Source organism: Oryza brachyantha, chromosome 1 (assembly GCF_000231095.2).
Source record: "Oryza brachyantha chromosome 1, ObraRS2, whole genome shotgun sequence".
Lineage (NCBI taxonomy): Eukaryota > Viridiplantae > Streptophyta > Magnoliopsida > Poales > Poaceae > Oryza > Oryza brachyantha.
The window spans coordinates 32,540,063-32,560,860 of NC_023163.2; the positions used below are offsets into that span (position 1 = coordinate 32,540,063).

General features: G+C 40.8%; 3 protein-coding genes across 5 annotated transcripts; all 3 read left to right on the top strand.

The window, feature by feature from the left end:
- Positions 1–501: 501 nt before the first annotated feature.
- LOC102700576 (two-component response regulator ORR4-like) lies at positions 502–4,317 on the top strand. The gene is made up of 5 exons (XM_006645320.3): positions 502–1,069; positions 1,208–1,308; positions 1,410–1,487; positions 1,602–1,672; positions 3,639–4,317. Exons 1-5 carry the CDS (start codon positions 964–966, stop codon positions 3,958–3,960), a joined length of 678 nt encoding a protein of 225 aa, XP_006645383.1. The 5' UTR covers positions 502–963; the 3' UTR covers positions 3,961–4,317.
- Positions 4,318–7,092: 2,775 nt separating this feature from the next.
- LOC102700289 (beta-galactosidase) lies at positions 7,093–15,023 on the top strand. Of its 3 annotated transcripts, XM_040522529.1 has the most exons (19): positions 7,093–7,206; positions 7,386–7,591; positions 7,695–7,934; positions 8,253–8,399; positions 9,030–9,108; positions 9,828–10,011; positions 10,202–10,267; positions 10,571–10,807; positions 10,902–11,108; positions 11,221–11,524; positions 11,597–11,756; positions 11,851–11,959; positions 12,232–12,367; positions 12,473–12,528; positions 12,606–12,905; positions 12,985–13,107; positions 13,496–14,197; positions 14,319–14,491; positions 14,720–14,811. In XM_040522529.1, exons 2-18 carry the CDS (start codon positions 7,459–7,461, stop codon positions 14,442–14,444), a joined length of 3,309 nt encoding a protein of 1,102 aa, XP_040378463.1. In that variant the 5' UTR covers positions 7,093–7,206; positions 7,386–7,458; the 3' UTR covers positions 14,445–14,491; positions 14,720–14,811. The 3 variants fall into 3 exon arrangements, with proteins under 3 accessions (XP_040378463.1, XP_040378455.1, XP_040378459.1); XM_040522521.1 differs by lacking the exon at positions 14,319–14,491 and having other exon boundaries at positions 7,099–7,206; positions 14,720–15,023; XM_040522525.1 differs by lacking the exons at positions 7,093–7,206; positions 14,319–14,491 and adding an exon at positions 7,261–7,279 and having other exon boundaries at positions 14,720–15,023.
- A 437-nt stretch (positions 15,024–15,460) lies between these two features.
- LOC102711219 (protein LONG AFTER FAR-RED 3) lies at positions 15,461–20,679 on the top strand. Its single transcript, XM_006646625.3, has 16 exons — positions 15,461–15,587; positions 15,717–15,815; positions 15,887–16,026; positions 16,191–16,292; positions 16,412–16,484; positions 16,898–17,004; positions 17,077–17,200; positions 17,603–17,797; positions 18,088–18,173; positions 18,268–18,375; positions 18,741–18,836; positions 18,917–19,015; positions 19,133–19,207; positions 19,339–19,470; positions 19,554–19,669; positions 20,100–20,679. The coding sequence occupies exons 2-16, from the start codon at positions 15,728–15,730 to the stop codon at positions 20,272–20,274; spliced, it is 1,716 nt and encodes a 571-aa protein (XP_006646688.2). The 5' UTR covers positions 15,461–15,587; positions 15,717–15,727; the 3' UTR covers positions 20,275–20,679.
- Positions 20,680–20,798: the final 119 nt, after the last annotated feature.

Below are 20,798 nucleotides of genomic sequence, written 5' to 3' on the forward strand. Positions count from 1 at the left end.
TCATCCAAAATTTCTTGACAAATCCTATGGTTCAAATGGGTCTAAATTTTTGCTGAAAAAAAATAACGGATGTGCTATTCATCAGTTACAAACATTCGTTACTCACTGCAGGAATTTCAGAAAAAAAAAATCCCGTGTCACAGACATCGCCAGTCCCACGATCCATTCCATCTCTACGTGGTGGGAACGAATTAATTCAGCACGAAACAGTGGCCATTAACGCTGGATCATTGTCACTGTCACGCACTAATCCGCTGTTTATCTGGCCGTTCGCCTGTTTTGTTCGTGCGATAGCTACCAATTCGCTAACCGTGCTGAGGCGATGGATTATGGAAGACGACGACGACGATGATGACACGGCCATCAAGCCGGCCGACAGCGGTGCAGCCTCAAGCGAAAAACCATGGGCTCCTCCGCACGCATCTCAAAGCACCCGGTGGAGCAGCCCCTCGCCGTCCGATCGGAGCTGCCCCGAGCTACTAGTACGAGTGGCTTCTCCTCTCGTCCTCTCTCGCTTGCATTGCCGTCCACACCAGCGAAGCCAAAGCCGCGAGCTTCTCATCGCAAGCCCACCGGAAGAGAGAGAGGGTAGGGAGGAGAGGGGAGGGAGAGACCACAGGAAAAGGGGGATATCATGGAGCCGATTTGCTGTGGAGATTCGGGTGTGTGATCTGGTCGGATCTTGCTTTCCTGGGAGGAGGAAGGAGGAAGGAGGAGAGGTGGTGTGGTGGCCGCGGCGTGATGCGGTGGGTGCTTGCCATGGTGGTGTTTGCCTATATCCTCCCCATCCTCAAGACGCCACATTAGGCAAGCCACCCATCGCCTGCTTCTTCCTCCCTTCCTTTTCGCCGCATCCCTCCATTGCCCAGGAGGATTTGGTTTGGTATGGTCTGATTGGGGGAGAGACAGAGGCTTCTGTGGATTCAATTCTTCGGGGTTCCTGGTTCCCGCGGGCGTTCCGCCATGACGGTGGTTGATGCGGAGTCACGGTTCCATGTTCTTGCGGTGGATGACAGCCTGATCGACAGGAAGCTCATCGAGATGCTGCTCAAGAACTCGTCCTACCAAGGTGAGCGTGGTGTGAGGCTGAGAGGTTGTTCTTGGCCTTGGATTTTGATGGAATGTGTCGCTTTTGTGCTCAATGTTTGGTTTGTCTTCTCATTTATTCTTCTGAATTAATCTGCTTGCTTGTTTGGGGGTGGTGCAGTTACCACTGTGGATTCAGGGAGCAAGGCCTTGGAGCTGCTGGGATTGAGGGATGAGAGCGATGACTCCTCGTCACCTTCTTCCTCCTCCCCTGACCATCAGGTCAGTGAATAAAAAACTAGTGTTTCTGTTCTTGTTCCTTTTGAATTGAGCCATGTTCTTCGGTTGGATTAATTATGTGGTTCTGTGAACTGTTTGTACAGGAGATTGATGTCAACTTGATAATCACTGACTACTGCATGCCTGGCATGACAGGGTATGATCTGCTGAAGAGGGTCAAGGTAATTTTTTTCGCAGAGAATTTATTCTCATCCACTGAGCATCCATAAATCTTGGTCCTTGGTGGTGAAGTTAAAACTTGTTCCTTTTGCCTGCCTGCTCATTTTTGGGCACAGGGATCATCTTCATTGAAGGACATCCCAGTGGTGATCATGTCTTCTGAGAATGTGCCAGCAAGGATCAACAGGTGAGCTGAAATTCCATCGCCTTTATTTATCTTATCTTAGAAATCATTGCTGTTGGTCCATGAGGAGTATAAATTTACCAAGGTCCCTGCTTTTATGATGATTGATTTATGTTCATGATATTGGTAATTTGGCATGCATTCGCTGAGGTAGAAAACTAAAAAGATTGTTTTTTTACTGTTTTGGTGCCTTCCTGGATCTGATTCTAACAGTGTCGAACATGGTACATAGTAGTAACTCCGTATGTGAGCCATGGGGATGGGGAACAGAAGGAATATAATGCCATCATAGCAGTTTTTTATTTCCCTAAAAGACTTGAATGCCCATGAGATTATTTAATGTGTGCCGAGAGCTTGTTCAGACTTGGGGATTGATTTCTTAATCGCCACCACCCAGTAAAAGATCCAGAACTTTACCCTGTTGTAGGACAAGGCTGTGTTGTTAGGTTTGTCTAGAACTCTCAAAATTGAAACCTAGAAAGTTGCTTTTTTATGAAAATGTTTTTTATTGGCTGGTGAGTATCTTTACTACTAAGCCTCTTGTGGTGCCACACCATCTACTCCCAGTATACTTTTACAATTTATCCTTTTAACTATATAATATTAAAAATCAATCAAATCTAGATGAATATGCATGTAAAATCAAATTGATATGGATATTTGCTATATGAAAAAGATGGTCACATATTTCATGAAAAATATTTTTTTATTTATTCTAGGAATAATGTGATATGTTTTTATCATTTGCAAAGCACACGAGATGCTAGTACCCAATACTACCTCCGTCCCACAATAAGATTATTTTTTATTTTTTCGTGTCTAACGTTTGACCATTTGTTTTATTTGAAAAAAATTTGTGATTAATATTTTTGTTCTTGCTAGATGATAAAACATGAATAGATAATTTTTTTAAGTTTTTATACAAAATTTTTAAATAAGACGAATGTTCAAACGTTGAACACGGAAAAACGAAAAATGATCTTACGAAAGTGTAATTTTCTCAAGGTCTCAGTGAAATTATAAGTAATTTGAACAAAAGAGTGTTCAGATATGAACAAAAGAGTGGAATAGCATTGTGATTTGATGGAACAAGGGGAGAGAAAAGTCCTGGGATTCCCTCAACAGCAGCTCCGTTGATGCTGTTGTTGTTGTAATGCAACGGGGGGCAAATTGGCAATGAATGCATGGTGTTTTCATGCATAGATTGCATATCTTGGTGACAAGGATGTAAAGGCATAGGAAAGGTTCCTCTCAATGCCATGTAGTGGTGGGTCAAGATCTCACAAAATCTTTCAGACACACCAAAAAAAGATTTATTGCAAAATTTTGTTTTTTTGTTTTGTTTTTTTGGGGGGTCGCTTTCAGGTGGTCAAAAAATTGGCCAAAGAGGGGAGTGCATTAAAGAGGACATGAAATGGGGCTGAGTCAAAAGGGTCCTGAAAATCAAAAGACCAGATCTTTTCCTTGTCCTAGCAAAGATCTCTGACATGTCCTTTGAGTGATGTGATCAGAAAACAAGGAGGAAAAGCAAAGCATAGAAACCCTTCCTAGCCAAACAGAAGATTGTCCTGATCTCCCTCTCTTCCCAATACTTCCCGTATTTTGCTAAGGCCTTTATTAGTTTTTAAATTTTTTTCAAAAACATCATATCAAATCTTTGAACACCTAAATAAAGCATTAAACATAGATAAATCAAAAAACTAATTATACAGTTACGGCAGAAATCTTGAGACGAATTTTTAAGCCTAATTAGAAAGTGATTAGCCATAAGTGCCACAGTAACTAATATGTGCTAATGACATATTAATTAGGCTATTTGGTTTCCAGTCGGAATCTAAAATTTGTTTTGTAATTATACTACGTTTAATACTTTAAATATGTATCTGAAAACTTGATGTGATGTTTTTGCAAATTTTTTTTTTTTGCAAACTAAGCAGCACCTAAAGATCTGGACTTCACAAAATTTCAGGTGCTTGGAAGATGGTGCAGAGGAGTTCTTTCTCAAGCCTGTCAAGCTCGCTGACATGAAGAAGCTCAAGTCTCACCTTCTCAAAAGAAAACAGCAGCAGCCAGACAAGACGCCGCCGCCACACAAGCCAGAGGAAGCTGCAGCTGCATCTGCAGCTGAAGCAACTCAAACTGATGGAATCATCAGTGACTGCAGCAGCTGTAGCAGCAGCAGCAAGAGGAAGGCGGCGGCGGCAATGGAGCAGGAGGGCCTCTCCTCCTCACCTGAGAGGACGAAGCCCAGATTGTCGTCCACAAGCAGCGGCTTGGCAGTGGAGACCTGATGAAACTGGATTAGAGAACCCCCAACTAAGAAATGATTTTGGCTCTTCTTTCTTTTGTTGATTTTTTTTTTTGGGGGAGGGGGAGCTACTGCTACTACATGGAACCATTAGCTTTAGCTCCTGGGGGTTTTAATTAATTAATTAATTAATTACTTACTTAGTTCGAAGTGAAAGGGAAGTTCACATACATACTAGCTCTGCTTCGATCCACAAGTTTTGTTGTGCTAAGGAACACCATGGCTGTGTGTGGTGTTCGTTAGAAAAGAGTGGGAGGAAAGAAAGGGAAGGGAAGTTGTAGATAAAGGCAGCACCTTGGATGCTTTTAGGCTAATTTGAAGGCTTAATTCTTCATGCTGACTACTGTTTTGTTTGAACTTGGAGAAGGAAAGCAAGTTAAAAGCTACTGCTACTATGAATTGTCTAGCAGCTTGATGGACCAACCAACGACTGGTCTTTTCCAATTGTCCGTGTATTTACTTTTTTAATCTCTTCCTTTCTGCCATTAATGTAAATAAAATTCCTCCCTTTCAAAATTTATTCCAAAAAATTTTCATCCAATAACATCACATCGGAAAGTTTGGACTTCTGGACGTCTAAATAGAGTATTAAATATAGATAAAACAAAAAACTAATTACACAGTATATAATTTAATTAGTACATGATTAGTTATAAGTGCTATAGTAACCTACATGCGCTAATGATGGACTAATTAGGCTCAAAAATTCGTCTCGTGGTTATCACGCTAGCCGTGAAATTCGTTTTTCCATTTATGTACGAAAACTCTTTCCGACATCCAGTCAAACATCTGATGTGACATGCAAAAATTTTCGTTTCACCAATTAAGGCATTAGACCTTGCTTATATTGCATTTTTTTTCAAAAACATCACATCAAGTTTTTGATATATATTTAAAGTATTAAACGTAGTCTAATTACAAAACAAATTTCAGATTTTGCCTGAAAACCGCGAGACGAATTTTTAGTCTAATTAATCCGTCATTATCACATGTTGGTTACTGTAGCACTTGTGGCACCATCCTAATTAGGTTTAAAAGATTCGTCTCACAATTTTTTCCATAATTGTGTAATTAGTTTTAATATTCATATATATTTAATTTAATGCTTTATTTAGGTATCCAAAGGATCGATTTGATGTTTTTGGAAAAAAAATTTAGAAATTAAACAGCGCCTAAACACCCCCAAATTTACAGGCAGCTATGGTCGGATCTTTTCATCACTGTTTGGGGAGATAAAAAGAGAAGGACCAGTTGATGCCGGGTCCACGGCACAGCCAGCTAGTTTACGAGTCGTCCCTTTCATCTTGAGTGACAATGGAGGCAAACAATCTGGGATCTCTGATTGATGCACGTCCAATCCCCTCTCACCACAGCATCCACACGCAAAAACTATAAATTTTAGCATCAAAGTAATCAATCTATCGGTTCGTAATTTATTCAGGAAGATTAGAGTAGGTTTCAAGAAGAGAGCAGAGAGAGAGAGAGAGAGAGAGGAACAGTGTTCATGCGTGTGCCAAACTGGCAATGCATGACTGAATTATGGAGGTGGTCAGATTATTGCGTGGAGCTGTCTGGTATTTGTGGCAATGAAGCAACTAACACGGCGACTGGTGGTTGGCTGGGAATTAGGCAGGATCTGGCAGGATCACCCCGGATCCAATTACCTAATATTACCCGGAGATCTCTCCGATCTGACTGATCACAATGCTCCCAATAGAAAAATTGGGGATGTGCGTTCATGCAGATGCAGTTTTTTTTTCTTTTGCTGCATTTTTTGGCCTTCCAACTTGTGCAAATTGCCGGTGGTCCATTTGCCGTTTTGGCTTGGCATGAGAAAAGGGAATTCGTTGCTTGTGATGACAGCCTTGCCGCTCCTCGCATTGCTGCTGCTACTGTTCTGTGTTTGGATGGATGGGGAAGGAAGAAGATTTGGTGTACCATGCTTGTCATTTTGTTCCTTTTCCTGAAGCCCCTTTTTTGGTTGGAGATACAAGTCATACAATGTATGAGATTCCCGGTGTCTCGCTAATCTTCCTCTATCTTTAATGTCACCTTCTGTGCCAATGATATTCTCTCGTGAATGTTAAGGATTTTCTTAGTACTTGCCTGGTTGCATCAGTGCCACAAATGTGGCCGAAAATAAACACAGGAATTTTCTAATAGCTGACTGAAAGGGCATGCTCGGTTTATTGCCAAAATAAACCTTACCATCTATTGACAAAACCAAAATTTAGCATATTGCCAAATGTTTGGCAAGGTCAAGATAAGAATGTTGTGTTTGGTTTGAACCTTACCAAAATTTTGGTAGTACAGGTTTATGGAATTATCACATATTAGTAGGAATTGGCAAAATTGTGATGATAAAGTTTACTAAGTCCCTGTTTGGTTTAGGTGACTAATACATTAGTCCCTAAAAACATAAACAGGAGAGACTAAAAAGACTAAAATTGTATTAGTCCGTTAGTCTCTTTCATAGATACTTATTAGGACTAAAACTTCCTTTCACACTAATCCCGTAACAAAAATTTCTATATATGATGCACTTTTAGTCTCTTTTAGTCCCTCTAACTAAACAATAGGGACTAAAAATTTTAGCTCAGAGACTAATTTTTAGTCCTAGGACTAAAGAACCAAACTTCGTTGCCATACAATGCCACAATTTGGGATGGTTAATTTTGGCAGCAGACTAAGCGCCGCGCTTTGGTTTTTCTTTTACAATTCCCCGTTTTGTGTTATTCTCCTTTTTCTTTTTTCATTTTTGTTGGATATTCATATCTCCGTTTTCCATCTCCTTCTGATTTCTCCTTTCCCTTTCTTTTTCCCCGAGAGTTTCAAATTCTGTCCGATTTTTTTTTTCTTTTTCTCTGTGTATTCTGGGCCTCTTCGGTTGTTACAATTAATGGGCTTAGCCTCGCGCCTAGTAAATGTAAGGCCCATAACGCAGCTTGTTAGTTCCAGGCTTGGGCCCACGCGATCTCGTGTAGGGCCGGGGCGCGAGGGGAATGGTCAGCCCAAGCCCCACTCCGTCTCACTGCCACGTGGGGCCCAGGTGTCTGCAGTTTCTTCTACCTCTGGAACACTTGTCTTTCTCTAATCCACTCCTGCTCGATCGATCGATCGCCTACTCCCACTCCCACTCCCCAACAGATCGCGCCCATTCCCCCTAGGCCCGAGCCGACCCTCGATTCCCGCCTCCTCGCGAGCTCGCCCGCCGCCGCCTGCCGCGCCGGTGAGCACCCGCGGGAACGCGCGTCCTCTTCCTCGTCCCCTCTCCTTATAACTGATTACTACCACCAATTACAGTATGTTTTTGCTCCTAAAAACGTTTTGCGGAGCCCATGGTAGGTCCGCTCCTGGTTGCTGAGCGAGGTGGTCTTCTGATCGGGTTGCATCTCCATGTTTGTGCAGGAGGGGGGTATGTCTCTGTGATAATCTTGTGATAGTCTATTCGGAGGAAAGGGGATAATAGCCATTGGAGATAATGGCAGTAGCTTCAGCCAGCGCACTGTTTTCTGCGAAAAATCTTCCACACAGACCTTGGGAGGACCCGTCATTCTTCAGGTGGAGAAAGCGGGAGGCTCATGTGCCACTGCGCTCACATGACACACCTGAGGGTAGATGGAAGATCTGTACACAGCTTTTTTTTTTTTAGACATGCTGTATTTACAGTGATTCCGGATTGTTTGTTTAGATTGATTTCGTTTCTCTTGTCAACAGGAGCTCTCAAGTATTGGCATGAACGGAGGAATGTGAGCTATCTTAATTCTGACTCTGCTGTCTGGAATGATGACGCGGTGTGCGGCGCTCTGGAAAGTGCCGCGTTTTGGTCCAAGGGCTTGCCATATGTCCACACTCTAAGTGGATACTGGAAATTTCTTTTGGCTTCCTCACCAGAATCTGTTCCAGAGAAGTTCTATGATGCCCACTTTAATGATTCAAACTGGGAGGCTTTGCCAGGCATGCTGCTACATCATTACTCGCTTTTATAACATAGTTTTAGCTGAAATTGTTCTCATTGTTTAGTTAGTAGCGTTCAATGTTTGCTCATGTAGCATCAGCTGTTAGGTCAGTTGAACTATAAAGCTTATTAGTTCTGATATTTTGTACTCCCATCAATCATTTAGTCAAAAAATTTCATGACAAATATTCTAGACTGTCGTCTTATTTTTCAACAATCATTTAGTCAAAATGTTTCATGAAAAATATTCTGGACTTGCATATTATTTTTCATATTGTTTGAAGTCTGTTCTCAAATTAATATATACTTGGTTGCAGTTCCCTCAAACTGGCAAATGCATGGGTTTGACCGTCCGATCTACACAAATGTCACTTATCCTTTCACCATGAACCCACCATTTGTGCCAAATGATAATCCTACTGGCTGTTATAGGACGGTTTTTCACATCCCAAAAGAGTGGAAAGGTATGCATATACTTGCTAATCAGTTTTTCCTTTTCTTCTGTTTGCCTCTACAACAAGTTATAAAGGAGCCAGTAACTCTGTTTTAAAGTCCAAATTGGATTCCCCTTTGTGATCTGATTTTTATTTTTATTTATTTTGCATTGCAGCTAGCATAATCAACCTAATCTAAGAAGAATAGTTGATAAAAGGATGTTATTTTTTAAGAAAGTTAGATTTATATGTGCCATGGTGATTGTAATGTAACACCATGGTTAATTACTTTGTAGATTTGTAACATCATGGTGATGGTAATGTAACATCATGATAGCTGTTTCATCAAACTTTAAAACAAATGTTGATAGTGACTACCCTACTGTAAAATTAACTATCTAGGATTTCACAAATTCTACCATAATTTTCTGAAGAATTTTGGTAGGTATAGTTATTTGATTATTGCCTAGGATTTGTGATTGTGTTGTGTGTATGGTGCCCTCTGTGATGCTTATCGTGGATGTTCTTAACTTTTGTTCTTCATACATATTGTATGCATGGTATTTGTTTTCTGTAATAATCACAGGAATGCAATCAACACTTACTGTTGTCCCCCAACGTTCCTGTGCTATATTAAACAGTTCTGGTTGACTGTGATAGGTCGGAGAATCTTGTTGCACTTTGAAGCTGCTGATTCAGCATTTTTTGCTTGGGTAAATGGGGTACCAGTTGGGTATAGGTATGGCACAAACAACACATTACATTGTCTTATTGCTTGTATTTTCTGAATTTCTGAAATCTATCCAATGATTTATCAAGTTAATATCATTTAGAGTAAACTAATTCCCTTTTCGTGTGTTTACTGCTAATGTATCTTATCAGGCCTGTCATTTTCTTTGATTATATGATTACCAAACACATCATTTGTTCGTGCTACTTAGAAGTTTTTTAAGATAGCATAGCACAATGGAGTGCATGAATAATTTTAGCAGCATGAACTACTTGTGTTGGAGTGGGTTCCAGAAATTTATGTTTCTTTTTGTTACCTACAGAGCTCTTCAAATTTTGATTTATCATCTTTGGAAATTGGAATCATTGCAAGAAACCTGGATCCCCACAATTGTCTACTTGTCTTCCTGTTGTGAAGTACATATAATTTCTTATCTATATGAAATCATGGTTCACTATGTGAACATGGAGTTCAGTTATGATACTATGTTCTTTTGACTACGATTTTGGTGCACTATCTAGTAGCTTGATTGCTTTTTTTTTGTGTGTGCTTTATGACACCAATATTTAGCTTCATATCACTTAGAAAAGGTAGCTTATATATGGATTATGGACTGCTATTGTGCTAAAGGATATAGACGATTAAAACTGGTTAGGCTTCTTGAGGGAAGAATATTTTACTATCACACTCATGTAGACATCAAAATGTCGCTTCATGTGTTAATGCAGCCAGGACAGCAGACTTCCTGCTGAGTTTGAGATCACCGATTTCTGCCACCCATGTGACTCAGATAAGAAAAATATTCTTGCTGTTCAAGTGATGAGGTGGAGTGATGGTTCCTATCTCGAAGATCAGGACCATTGGTGGCTGTCTGGTATTCACAGGGACGTTCTACTAGTATCAAAGCCACAGGTTACTTCTCAAGCTTTGCTCGTGTGACATTAAATGAATTCCTAGCCTTTCTCTTGCAATGAAGTGAATGGTCAGCTCAGCTGAGAAAATTTTATCTCTGTCCCATGGTTTTAGTATAGCAATCCTTCTTGAAGAGATTACTTATGATCCATAAAATGCAAGTTACCAAGTGCTAGAATTTGCTTTGCAGATCTTTATTACAGATTACTTTTTCAAAGCAACCTTGGATGAGGGCTTCCGTGTAGCTGATATTGAGGTAATTGTGCCAGCTATCTTTGTAGGGTTGTGCACTGTTGCAGCATGATATTGCAAATACAGGAAGAGAATAACATATGCATGGTTTCAAACCTTTCTTCTTGCCTTTTCCTATCCATTCTTTTGGGCAGAAAAATTAATAAACTTCAACATCAATATTATAGCAATAATTATCTTTAATATCTGGTAAAAAATATTAGCAAGAAATATTTCAATAGTTCAGATGTATCTGTCAAATAAGCACTTAATCTCATTTTGTTCTATATTTGATTCAGTTAGTGTACTTCTGTTGCTATGTATCCAGGTTGAGGTGGAAATTGATTCACAAAAGCAAGACCAGGAGCATGTTTCAACTTTATCTATTGAAGCAACACTATATGACAATTATGGACCACCTGATGGTTTATGTTCTGATCTGTCTGCTGCTAGTGTGGCCAATTTGAAGCGGAAGCCAGCTTCGAGACCAAAACACTGCTATGGTTTTCATGGTTATGTTCTTGGTGGAAAAATAGAAAATCCAAAACTTTGGTCTAGTGAACATGTAAGAGATCTAATCCAATTGAAATACTATTGTGAATTTTTATTTCAATCCAACTGTTTAAAACTGTCTTATAACTATATTTTCCTTCCAACAGCCCAACTTATACACTCTTGTTATTGTCCTTAAAGATTCCAATGGGAAGCTTATAGAGTGTGAATCATGTCAAGTAGGAATCCGTAATGTTGTCCTGGCACATAAGCAGATGCTTGTCAATGGATGTCCTGTTGTAATAAGAGGTGTCAACAGACATGAGCATCATCCACGTGTTGGAAAGACAAATTTAGAAGCATGCATGATCAAGGTTGTTCTCTTCCGTCAACTGTCATATCTGAAGACATTTCTTATTACTATCTCTTGATAGTTCAGTTTTTTTTTTCCAGTCTGTTTTCATACCTACTATTTATTTGTGGCAGGATCTGGTTTTGATGAGACAAAACAACATTAATGCTGTTAGAAACAGCCATTATCCTCAACATCCAAGGTGGTATGAGCTATGTGACATTTTTGGACTTTACGTGATAGATGAAGCCAACATTGAGACGCATGGCTTCGATGAATCTAGCCATTTCAAACATCCTACACTAGAACCCTTCTGGGCAAGTGCTATGCTTGATCGTGTTGTTGGCATGGTGGAGAGAGACAAGAATCATGCATGCATTATCATATGGTCCTTGGGAAATGAATCTTCGTATGGACCAAATCACTCAGCCATGTCTGGTAAAATATTCTTCCCTGTGGTGGTTCCATTCATGATATTTTTGACATATCTAAGGGATATCATTCTCATAGGGTGGATTCGTGGAAGGGACCCGACAAGGCCCATTCATTACGAAGGAGGTGGTTCCAGAACATCCTCCACTGATATAGTATGCCCAATGTACATGCGTGTCTGGGATATTCTTAACATAGCAAAAGAGCCGTCTGAAAATAGGCCCCTCATTCTTTGCGAGTATGGTAACTGCAGGCTCACTTGTTAACTTGATCCCCTTTTTTGTATTATAACTTCGGAAATGGTAAAGACAATTTTCTATTTCGTTTTCAAGATATTCGCATGCTATGGGAAACAGTAATGGAAATATTGATGCATATTGGATGGCCATAGACAACACCGTTGGACTCCAAGGTGGTTTTATATGGGACTGGGTCGATCAGGTTACTAACATTTTTCCATTTCCTAACCCCTTCTACTTGCATTTATGGCCAGTTTCTTTGATTATTCATGGGCTGTAAAAACTTTCTTTATCTTCTGTTACATAGAGGTTGCAACATAAGACTTCTATTGTAGCACAAATCAATGTCAAGCTAATCTAGAACAAGATACACAAAACTGAAATTACAAAAAAAATGACCACTGTGCTACTTCTTCCTGTTTAAATGCCATAAGTTACTTTCTCAATATTATTCTTTTTCAATGCTCATTTCAGGGTTTACTAAAGGAAGACATGGATGGATCTAAATTTTGGGCATATGGTGGCGACTTTGGAGACACTCCAAATGATTTGAATTTTTGTCTTAATGGCATTGTATGGCCTGATCGGACAATTCACCCAGCTGTGCATGGTAACCAGAAATACTGTGTTTATTTGTTAATATATATTGAAACTTAAGATCTTTATTTCTGTTTATGAGATATGATATTAATTATTTAATTCACCCTGACTGCAGAAGTTAAATATCTATACCAGCCTATCAAAATAACAATGGTGGATAACACACTTAAGGTAACATATGGTTGAAATTCATATAGCTGTTTCCTTGTATGTGTAGTCGGTCTAATTGATCCATTATTATCATGCAGATTGAAAACGTACATTTTTTTGAGACAACAGAAGCTTTGGACTTCAGTTGGCTACTTCATGGAGATGGTTGTGATTTGGGCTCTGGTTCACTTAACGTCCCATCCCTAGCACCACAGAGTACTCATTTGATCAACATGGAATCATCACCTTGGTTTACTCTTTGGAATACTTGTGCATTAAAAGAAATATTTTTGTCCATAAACGTGAAATTGAGGTACCAAACACAATGGGCTAAAGATGGTCATATCTTGGCTTCAGCACAAATTTGTTTACCTCAGAAAAATGGCTTTGTTCCTCACGTGTGTTCCTTCAACCTCAACTTGTTCACTCCTATTTCCTTTGAATTGTGCTAATCTTACAGCTAATTACCATTTTCAGGTGATAGCATTGTCCAGGAGCTCTTTGGTCTCAGAACGTGCTGGTGATACTGTGATCATCAGCAAGAATAATGCCTGGGAAATCAAAGTAAACAGTATTTCAGGAACAATCGATAGTTGGCAGGTCAGTAGAAAATCATGTTGCACTAAAATGGATGAGTTTCATTTGCTTTATTGTGCTGTTTGCATTGTTTGCTCATCCTCGATCTAGGAAGTAATACAGTTTTAATCTAAGCAGTTTGTCTTTGTAATCCAACAAATTGTTTCCCCCTTCTATGGTTTGGTTTAATCTGCTATGCCTACAATTATATGAACTCTGAAATTCTCGATGTATCCATTTTCTGTTTGAACTGAAACTGTGCACGATCTTTGCCTTAAGCAGTTTCTGCATAATCTTATTACTCTTTCAAATTCAGTCAAGTTTTAAAATTTTCTCCACACTGCTTATATACATTTCTACTTTTACTTTCCTTATAAAAATCTGGAACTCAATATACTTCTGTGAACCATAGGTCAACAACATTGAGCTTATGAGCAAAGGAATATACCCATGCTTTTGGCGGGCACCAACTGACAATGACAACGGAGGCTCCCTCACCAAGTCCTATGCTTCAAGATGGAGAGAAGCTTTTCTCGACAACATCTCGTTCTACAGCAGCAAGTTTTCTCTGAAGGAATTGCCAGACCAAACCGTCGAGATCTCCACCGTCTACTACGGTCTCCCTGGCAAGTTGCCAAAACCTGACGAAGCCGCTCTTTCAGACGAATCCGAGTCGGTTCTTTTCCGGGTGCATATGCGCGGCCGGATCTACGATTCAGGCGACGTGATCCTTGACTACGAGGTAAACCCCAAGAACGATCTGCCTCCTCTCCCTCGCGTCGGCGTCGTGTTCAATGCAGACAAGTCCTTGAGCCACGCCAAATGGTACGGGAGAGGGCCGTTCGAGTGCTACCCGGACCGCAAGGCCGCCGCGCACGTCGGCGTGTATGAGAGCAGCGTCGACGACCTGCACGTGCCGTACATTGTCCCCGGTGAATGCGGCGGCCGGGCCGACGTCAGGTGGGTGGCGCTCCAGAACGCCGACGGCTTCGGCCTCTTCGCGTCGGCCTACGGCGACTCGCCGCCGATGCAGATGAGCGCTAGCTACTATGGCACTGCGGAGCTTGACCGGGCGACGCATAATCACAAGCTAGTCAAGGGAGACGACATCGAGGTGTGCTTGCATTTGATTTGCATGTTTTATGGTGAATTTTTCACACTTTAGCCTTTTTCACAAAAAAATTTCACAAATAGACCATTCAGAAATACTATCTAAAAATAGACTCATTTCTCAGCACCACGTGGTATGTCAGCTCAGCGCCACAATGTGTGGCGCGCCGAAGTGGAAGTATGCGCCGAGGTGGGGTTGGTCCAGAGTTAGATCATTCAACTCCACTCGGCGTCATGTATCATGGCGCTGAGCTGTTATACTTCGGCGCCACTTAGCATGGAGCCGTTGAGGAATGAGGTGGATAATGTTTTTAGATATGTTCATTTGTAAAAATTTTTTACAAAAATGGCTAAATTGTGAAAAGTTCAGTGTTTTCGGACTATTTTGATGTTAGAGCCATGATTTAAGGGCCTAATCGTTTGAAAGAATTTCGTGTGAATTTTACAGGAATCGAGAAACTGTTTTATATGAAAGTCCATTAGAATTCGTGCTTTTCTAATAGAGGAAATTGGTTTTGTGTTGCAGTTGCATCTTGATCACAAGCACATGGGATTGGGAGGGGACGACAGCTGGTCACCGTGCGTGCACGAGCAGTACCTTCTGCAGCCGGCGCGCTACGCCTTCTCCGTGAGGCTGTGCCCGTTGCTGCCGTCGTCGTCGTGCAATGACATCTACCATTCTCAGCTCCCCTGTTGATCCATCTGAGATGACAACTGATCCAATAAAGCAGTGACGTTTTAAGCTCCTGTAACTAAAGACTGTAATTGCCAGGACATTTTAAGATCCAACTATGAAATAAGCGAGCGAGATTGATGCTGCTCTTCAATAATCAATATGGTTTCGTACCAGACTAGTGCTTCCATTTTTTGCTTCGGCTTCTGTTTATAAACTAAAATCTTAAATTTAAAACTTAATTTTAAGATTTTCGATGTAGTTCGGTCTTAAGTTTTGGATGACCAAAATTTCTTAAAACACCGAATAAAGGAACCAAATTAACCAAATAGACCACAAACACACTCGGGGCAGCAGCTCCGTCGGCACCAGCCACGGCGACCTCGGCGGTGGCGGAGAGCGCATGAAATTTTTTGGCAGCTACTCCGTAACATTGGTAACGGTCTGACGCAGGGGTTATCTGCAAAATTTCACTAGACAGCAGTCAAAAGTTAGGATCACCAAATAGGGGGTAATTTGAAAAAAAATACCAGGATTGGGCATCTATTAACCGTTGGATACACACCGTGTGCGGCCACGATTCCGGAAGTATATTCCGCAAGATACCTAGTAGACCTCAGCTGCTCCCGCAGCTCCGGCGCATCCAGACACTCCGCTCCCTTGTGAGCAGCGCTGCGCCGCCGTCGCCGTCGCCGTCGCCGCCGGTAGCCTCGTCGAAACCGTAGGTGGCATGTGATCCCATCTCATTTTTCGAACCAAATTGCTGTCCTGGGTTGTCTTCTTATTCGAAGCCATGACTCGTTTGGTTGGTTGGTTAGTTGGTGAAGTGGTTGTGTTCTGGATGTTTCAGGAGCACGAGCCATGTCCGCTCGGAGCGCTTTCCTCGCCGCCGGCGTTGCCATAGCCGCCGCCGCCATCCTCCTCCTCCCACCTGCTTCCCGCCTCTCGCGTACGCGCTCTCCTCATCTCTGCGAGTATTACAGTTAGGAACTGTGGAAGCTTAATCTGTCTCTGCATCAGGGAATTTGGGGGAAGTCGTCGCTGACATGATACTGGCCAACGCCACCATCTACACCGCCGACCCCTCCCGGCCGTTCGCCGAAGCCATGGCCGTCCGTGCTGGCCGCGTGCTCCGCGTGGGCGGATACGACTCTGTCAAGGTTGTGTTCGTTGCTGCTCTCTCTTTTCTCTCTAGGTTCAGTCTTCAGAGAGCAACAGAAAATTTTCTTTAGCAATTCGTTCGTTGCTTTATTACTGTCAGCACTATTGAACCATGTTTTTGTCTACCTTTCTTTTCTCTGAATGTTTGAGGTTATGTATGCAGGAATTGAAGGGTAGACACACACTTGAGTTGAATCTTAGTGGAAACGTTGTTCTTCCGGGATTCATTGATTCCCATGTGCACTTCATTGATGGCGGGCTGCAGGTATTGCCACCTATGTACCATTGCATCTGGCATGACCAAACTGTGATACTGCAATGAATTAGGTAAATTTGTTTTCAGTATATTCTGCTCTGTTATGCTACTTTGTGAATTCACCGTAGTTGGCACGGGTGCCACTTCGAGGGGTTAGAAGCAAAGGTGACTTCATCAACAGGGTCAAGGAAGCTGTCAGAGGTTTTGAACGACTCTATTGTTCCTTTTAGCCTTTCTGTATAGCATGACATATGAAATTCCATGACAGGAATCAGGAGGTTCATGATAGATGCAACATTTATAATTAGATTTAGTACATGTGTATTGAATGAGGAGTGATGACACCTTTTTGCATAAAGGTAATCAAAATAAATCTTGAATTTTGATCAACTCCAGTCTTCACTTTAGTTCGTCCATAAATGTCTTTTTGGCAAAAGAAAGGGGGGGGGGGGGGACCTTGTGCCTAATCTACTTAGAAGATGTGAAATATTCTCTTTATATAGTCAATTAGTTTAAATTTGTGAAAGATTAGCATAAAAATGCATTGCTCATAGTATCTCTAGGAATTTTAGAAACCAATTTTGATAGGGACCCGATAATTGTTTTCTTAACAGATAAGCATTATTGGCAGTGGGTATTTGGAGGAGGTTGGAACAATGATGCTTGGGGAGGTGATTACCCCACTGCTGCTTGGTTGGACGATATATCTCCTGACAATCCTGTGTGTTTTCAAACTCGCTCCTCGTTTGAGAAGCCATGACAGAATATGTAGCAGTAATTTATTGAATTGCAGGTCTGGCTTTCACGCATGGATGGACATATGGGAATTGCCAATTCGCTAGCTATGAGAATGGCTGGGATCGACAAAAACACAATTAATCCAGTTGGTGGAACTATTATAAAAACAACTGAAGGAGGTAACCTTTCTATTAAAGCTAACACAGCCCTTTTACCTTTTGGATAGTCCATTCTGTGGTAAATCTTGAACCAAGATTGCCAATTTAACAAGCATGCAGAAAGTACTAGTTTAAAATACAGAAATGTTATCACTGACAAAAAAAACACTATAAGTTCAAGGCAGTTAATTAAATATGTCGATACGGTGAGTTATGTTCATATGTGCCTGGTAAGAATCTTTTTAGATAGTTTTGGAATATCATCATGGTCCCTGTATGGATTTGTTAGCGGACCATTCTTCATTATCAAAATATGGATTATTCTTTCAAATGACCATTCTTCACTATAAAAATATGCACTAGTACTTCCTATGATCAATTAAAGGAGTGACCAAATTATCTGATCCACAACATTGCTTGTAGAACCTACCGGTCTTCTAGTTGATGCTGCTATGAAGCTCGTGTTTGATGTTATTCCAGAAGTCTCTATCCATGAAAGGAGAGATGCCCTTCTTAGAGCAAGTAGACATGCCCTAATGAGGGGGGTGACTACTGTTGTTGATGTTGGAAGTTACTTCCCTGGAATGTCAGAAAAGCAAGTCTGGCAAGATTTTACAGGTATACCGTGCACTTAATCCCTTGATATTTCTATGCTGAGAAATGCAACTCGGATATGAAACATACTTCGTGTATTTCTACTCGCTACTTGAAAATATGAAATACGTTGGAACAAAACTTGCATTGTATTGCATAAGTCACAGAAAAGCTTAAGCGATTTCTTAGATGATCCCCAGTGAAATCATATGGTATTCTTTTCTGCCTATTTTTGTCGTTCTACTTTTTCTTTCATCCCATCTATAGCCTTATGTGTATTCCCTAATGCAAGTACTACGTTTCCATCAATACAGATGTATATGAATGGGCTCATTCTGTTGACAAAATGATTATGAGAGTTTGCTTATTCTTCCCTATGCCCACATGGTCTCGTGTTTCTGTAAGCTGCTTCATGATGTATACCCGAGCTCATCTATCTTACTTGCCTTACTTTATGTGAATATATCTTGTACTTATACATTTCTTGCTTCTAGGATCTTATCCATGAAAGAGGTCGGATGTTAAGTCAATGGATTCATCTAGGTGGTGTTAAAACTTTCCTTGATGGTTCTTTGGGTTCTTCCAGTGCTTTATTCTATGAGGTAAATAGCGACGGGCACTTTTTGACTACATTTTCTGTAGTGAAGTATTTTTACCTAGTTACCATTGTAGTATATTTGAACTTTGGGTGCGCATAAATGCATTGGTGTTCACCACAACAGCACTTCTTTACCCTACTGCTTAGAGCATGACCCTTGTTACCTCATTGCTCCATATTATATGCAAAGAGAGTCAACATGGAGAAGGGAAACTATCACAGTAATCTTCTAATGGAGTTTCCTATTCTTAATTAATGTCATGATGTAAATTTTCCATTCATACCTAGGTTCAACCACTAAACTTTCAGTTCTTTTCTGACTGCTGAAAGTTTCAATTCTTGTAAATAAGTGTTGATGAATTCTTGCAGCATTACACAGATGATCCTAGAAGTTATGGTCTCCAATTGGTAGACATGGATGATCTGCTCAATACAACGTTAGAATTAGACAAATCAGGGCTGCAGGTACATGTTTTTAATTTGTACACAAATGCTTAAATTTTGATTACCATCAATCCAGCAAGTTGAAATATTCTTTTTCTCAGGTTGCCATACATGCAATTGGAGATAAAGCCAATGATATGCTACTCGATATGTATGACAAGGTGGTTGATTTCAATGGAATGAAGGACCATAGATTTCGAGTATGTTCTCTTAGCATATTGCATAACAGTTTTTTTTTTCTCTCTCTCTTCCTCACTCTATTGAGAAAGTTACAAATGCTGAATAGAATTTGAACTGAAAGCTGTGTGCTAAATCAGATTGAGCATGCTCAACATCTTGCTCCTGGTGCAGCCCAGCGCTTTGGCAAACATGGTATTATTGCGTCTGTGCAGGTCAAGTATTCCCTTCCACTGCTGTATGTTGTATACCCGCTTTAGAAACAGTTTATTTCTGTTGCCTCATGACAGTTAAAATGTCTGGTTGTTTACCATATAACTGAATTCTTCAGTTTATTGTTTGCCAGCCTGATCATATATTAGATGATGCCGGTTCTGCTGGAAAGAAAATTGGGATAGAACGAGCTGATCGAAGCTCCTATTCTTTTCGGTCACTATTAGATGGTGGTGCACATCTTGCTTTTGGTTCTGATTGGCCCGTATGTCTTTCCTGAAACTTTTCCTGGATAAAATTTGCTTTTTAATTTTGCAGGCTATAGCTAATTAGTTGTACGTTTTACAGGTTTCAGACATTAATCCGTTACAAGCTATTCAAACTGCAGTATCCCGCAAACCTGTTGGATGGGAAGTCCCTTGGATCCCTGCGGAATGCTTATCTCTAGATGATTCTCTGAAGGCGTAAGTCTCTTCGCGGTCAAATGTTTTTGTTGCACTCATATAATGCTACTGGATAACTCTCTGAATTAAAGCCCTAAAAACGTTAGCCACTTCACAGTTCAAGCCAGCCTTTTGGATCACCCGTTGTAGAACATGGAAATGTTCTCGTCGCACTACAAGGATTTGCTTTCCGTAAACATATTTCAACCTAGTAGAAAATAATTTCCAAATATAGTTACTTAATAATGGTTTGACAAAATACCATCTGATGTGACAATTTACAAGTAGGGTCTGGTTTCCACGTCATTCATAGTTTAGTTGTGATACTTATCGATCGCTTTGTCCTGTTGATGGCCGATGGAGTTTAAATGTGAAATTACCGATCACGATAAACCGTCTCTGTTTTCTTCTCTTGTTCTAATACCCTGCTATGGATTTATCCCCCACGCAGGCATACTATATCTGCCGCCTACGCCTGCTTCCTCGACCATGTTTTGGGCAGCATATCTGAAGGAAAGTACGCCGATTTTGTGATCCTGCCTTGCACATCATGGGACGAGTTCGCTAGCGACATACCAAGCCAAGTCTTGGCAACCTACGTGAACGGCAAGCAGGCCTATCCATGATCCCATCAGGTGACTCCGCTCCAGGCTAGAATAGGTTGAATACACTGAAACTATCATATTCAAAGTCTTACATCATACAACATCTGTGTGCCAATCAACTAGGCAAGTGGGCTTCTTCTAAACCGATATACTATTATTCAACTCTCTTTATCTCAAAATATACATTTCTAAAGCTGGGCCAGAAGAATGATTGGAGAAATATTATAATTGGTCTAGAAGAAAATGCAGGTGAAAAAACTAAATTGAAAATGGTTGTGGTTGGTTGAAATAATGAAGCAGGTGAAGAAGTAGCTTTATATTTTGAGATAAATGTGGACGATAGAAATAGTCACTTTTTAATACGGAGGGAGCAGCTAAAATGGATAAATGGATATCCTGTGGCTTGTAGCTGGATAGAAGTGTCCCAGTTGCAGCTCTGATTTTGATCCGGCTGAATTGTTCTTGTGTTCTATTACTACTACTCTCACAGTTCCAAAAGGGCGTGGTAGGCACGACGAGACATCTACGTCACCTACGGCCGTTTC

Coding starts and splice junctions, on each gene's coding strand:
- LOC102700289 (XM_040522521.1), top strand. CDS start 7,459: ATGGCAGTAGCTTCAGCCAGCGCACTGTTTTCTGCGAAAAATCTTCCA. Junction 7,935..8,252: donor AAACTGGGAGGCTTTGCCAG/GCATGCTGCTAC, acceptor ACTTGGTTGCAG/TTCCCTCAAACTGGCAAATG. Junction 13,108..13,495: donor GAACAATCGATAGTTGGCAG/GTCAGTAGAAAA, acceptor TGTGAACCATAG/GTCAACAACATTGAGCTTAT.
- LOC102711219 (XM_006646625.3), top strand. CDS start 15,728: ATGTCCGCTCGGAGCGCTTTCCTCGCCGCCGGCGTTGCCATAGCCGCC. Junction 17,798..18,087: donor AGTCTGGCAAGATTTTACAG/GTATACCGTGCA, acceptor CCATCAATACAG/ATGTATATGAATGGGCTCAT. Junction 19,471..19,553: donor CTTTTGGTTCTGATTGGCCC/GTATGTCTTTCC, acceptor TACGTTTTACAG/GTTTCAGACATTAATCCGTT.
- LOC102700576 (XM_006645320.3), top strand. CDS start 964: ATGACGGTGGTTGATGCGGAGTCACGGTTCCATGTTCTTGCGGTGGAT. Junction 1,488..1,601: donor ATCTGCTGAAGAGGGTCAAG/GTAATTTTTTTC, acceptor TTTTGGGCACAG/GGATCATCTTCATTGAAGGA. Junction 1,673..3,638: donor GTGCCAGCAAGGATCAACAG/GTGAGCTGAAAT, acceptor ACAAAATTTCAG/GTGCTTGGAAGATGGTGCAG.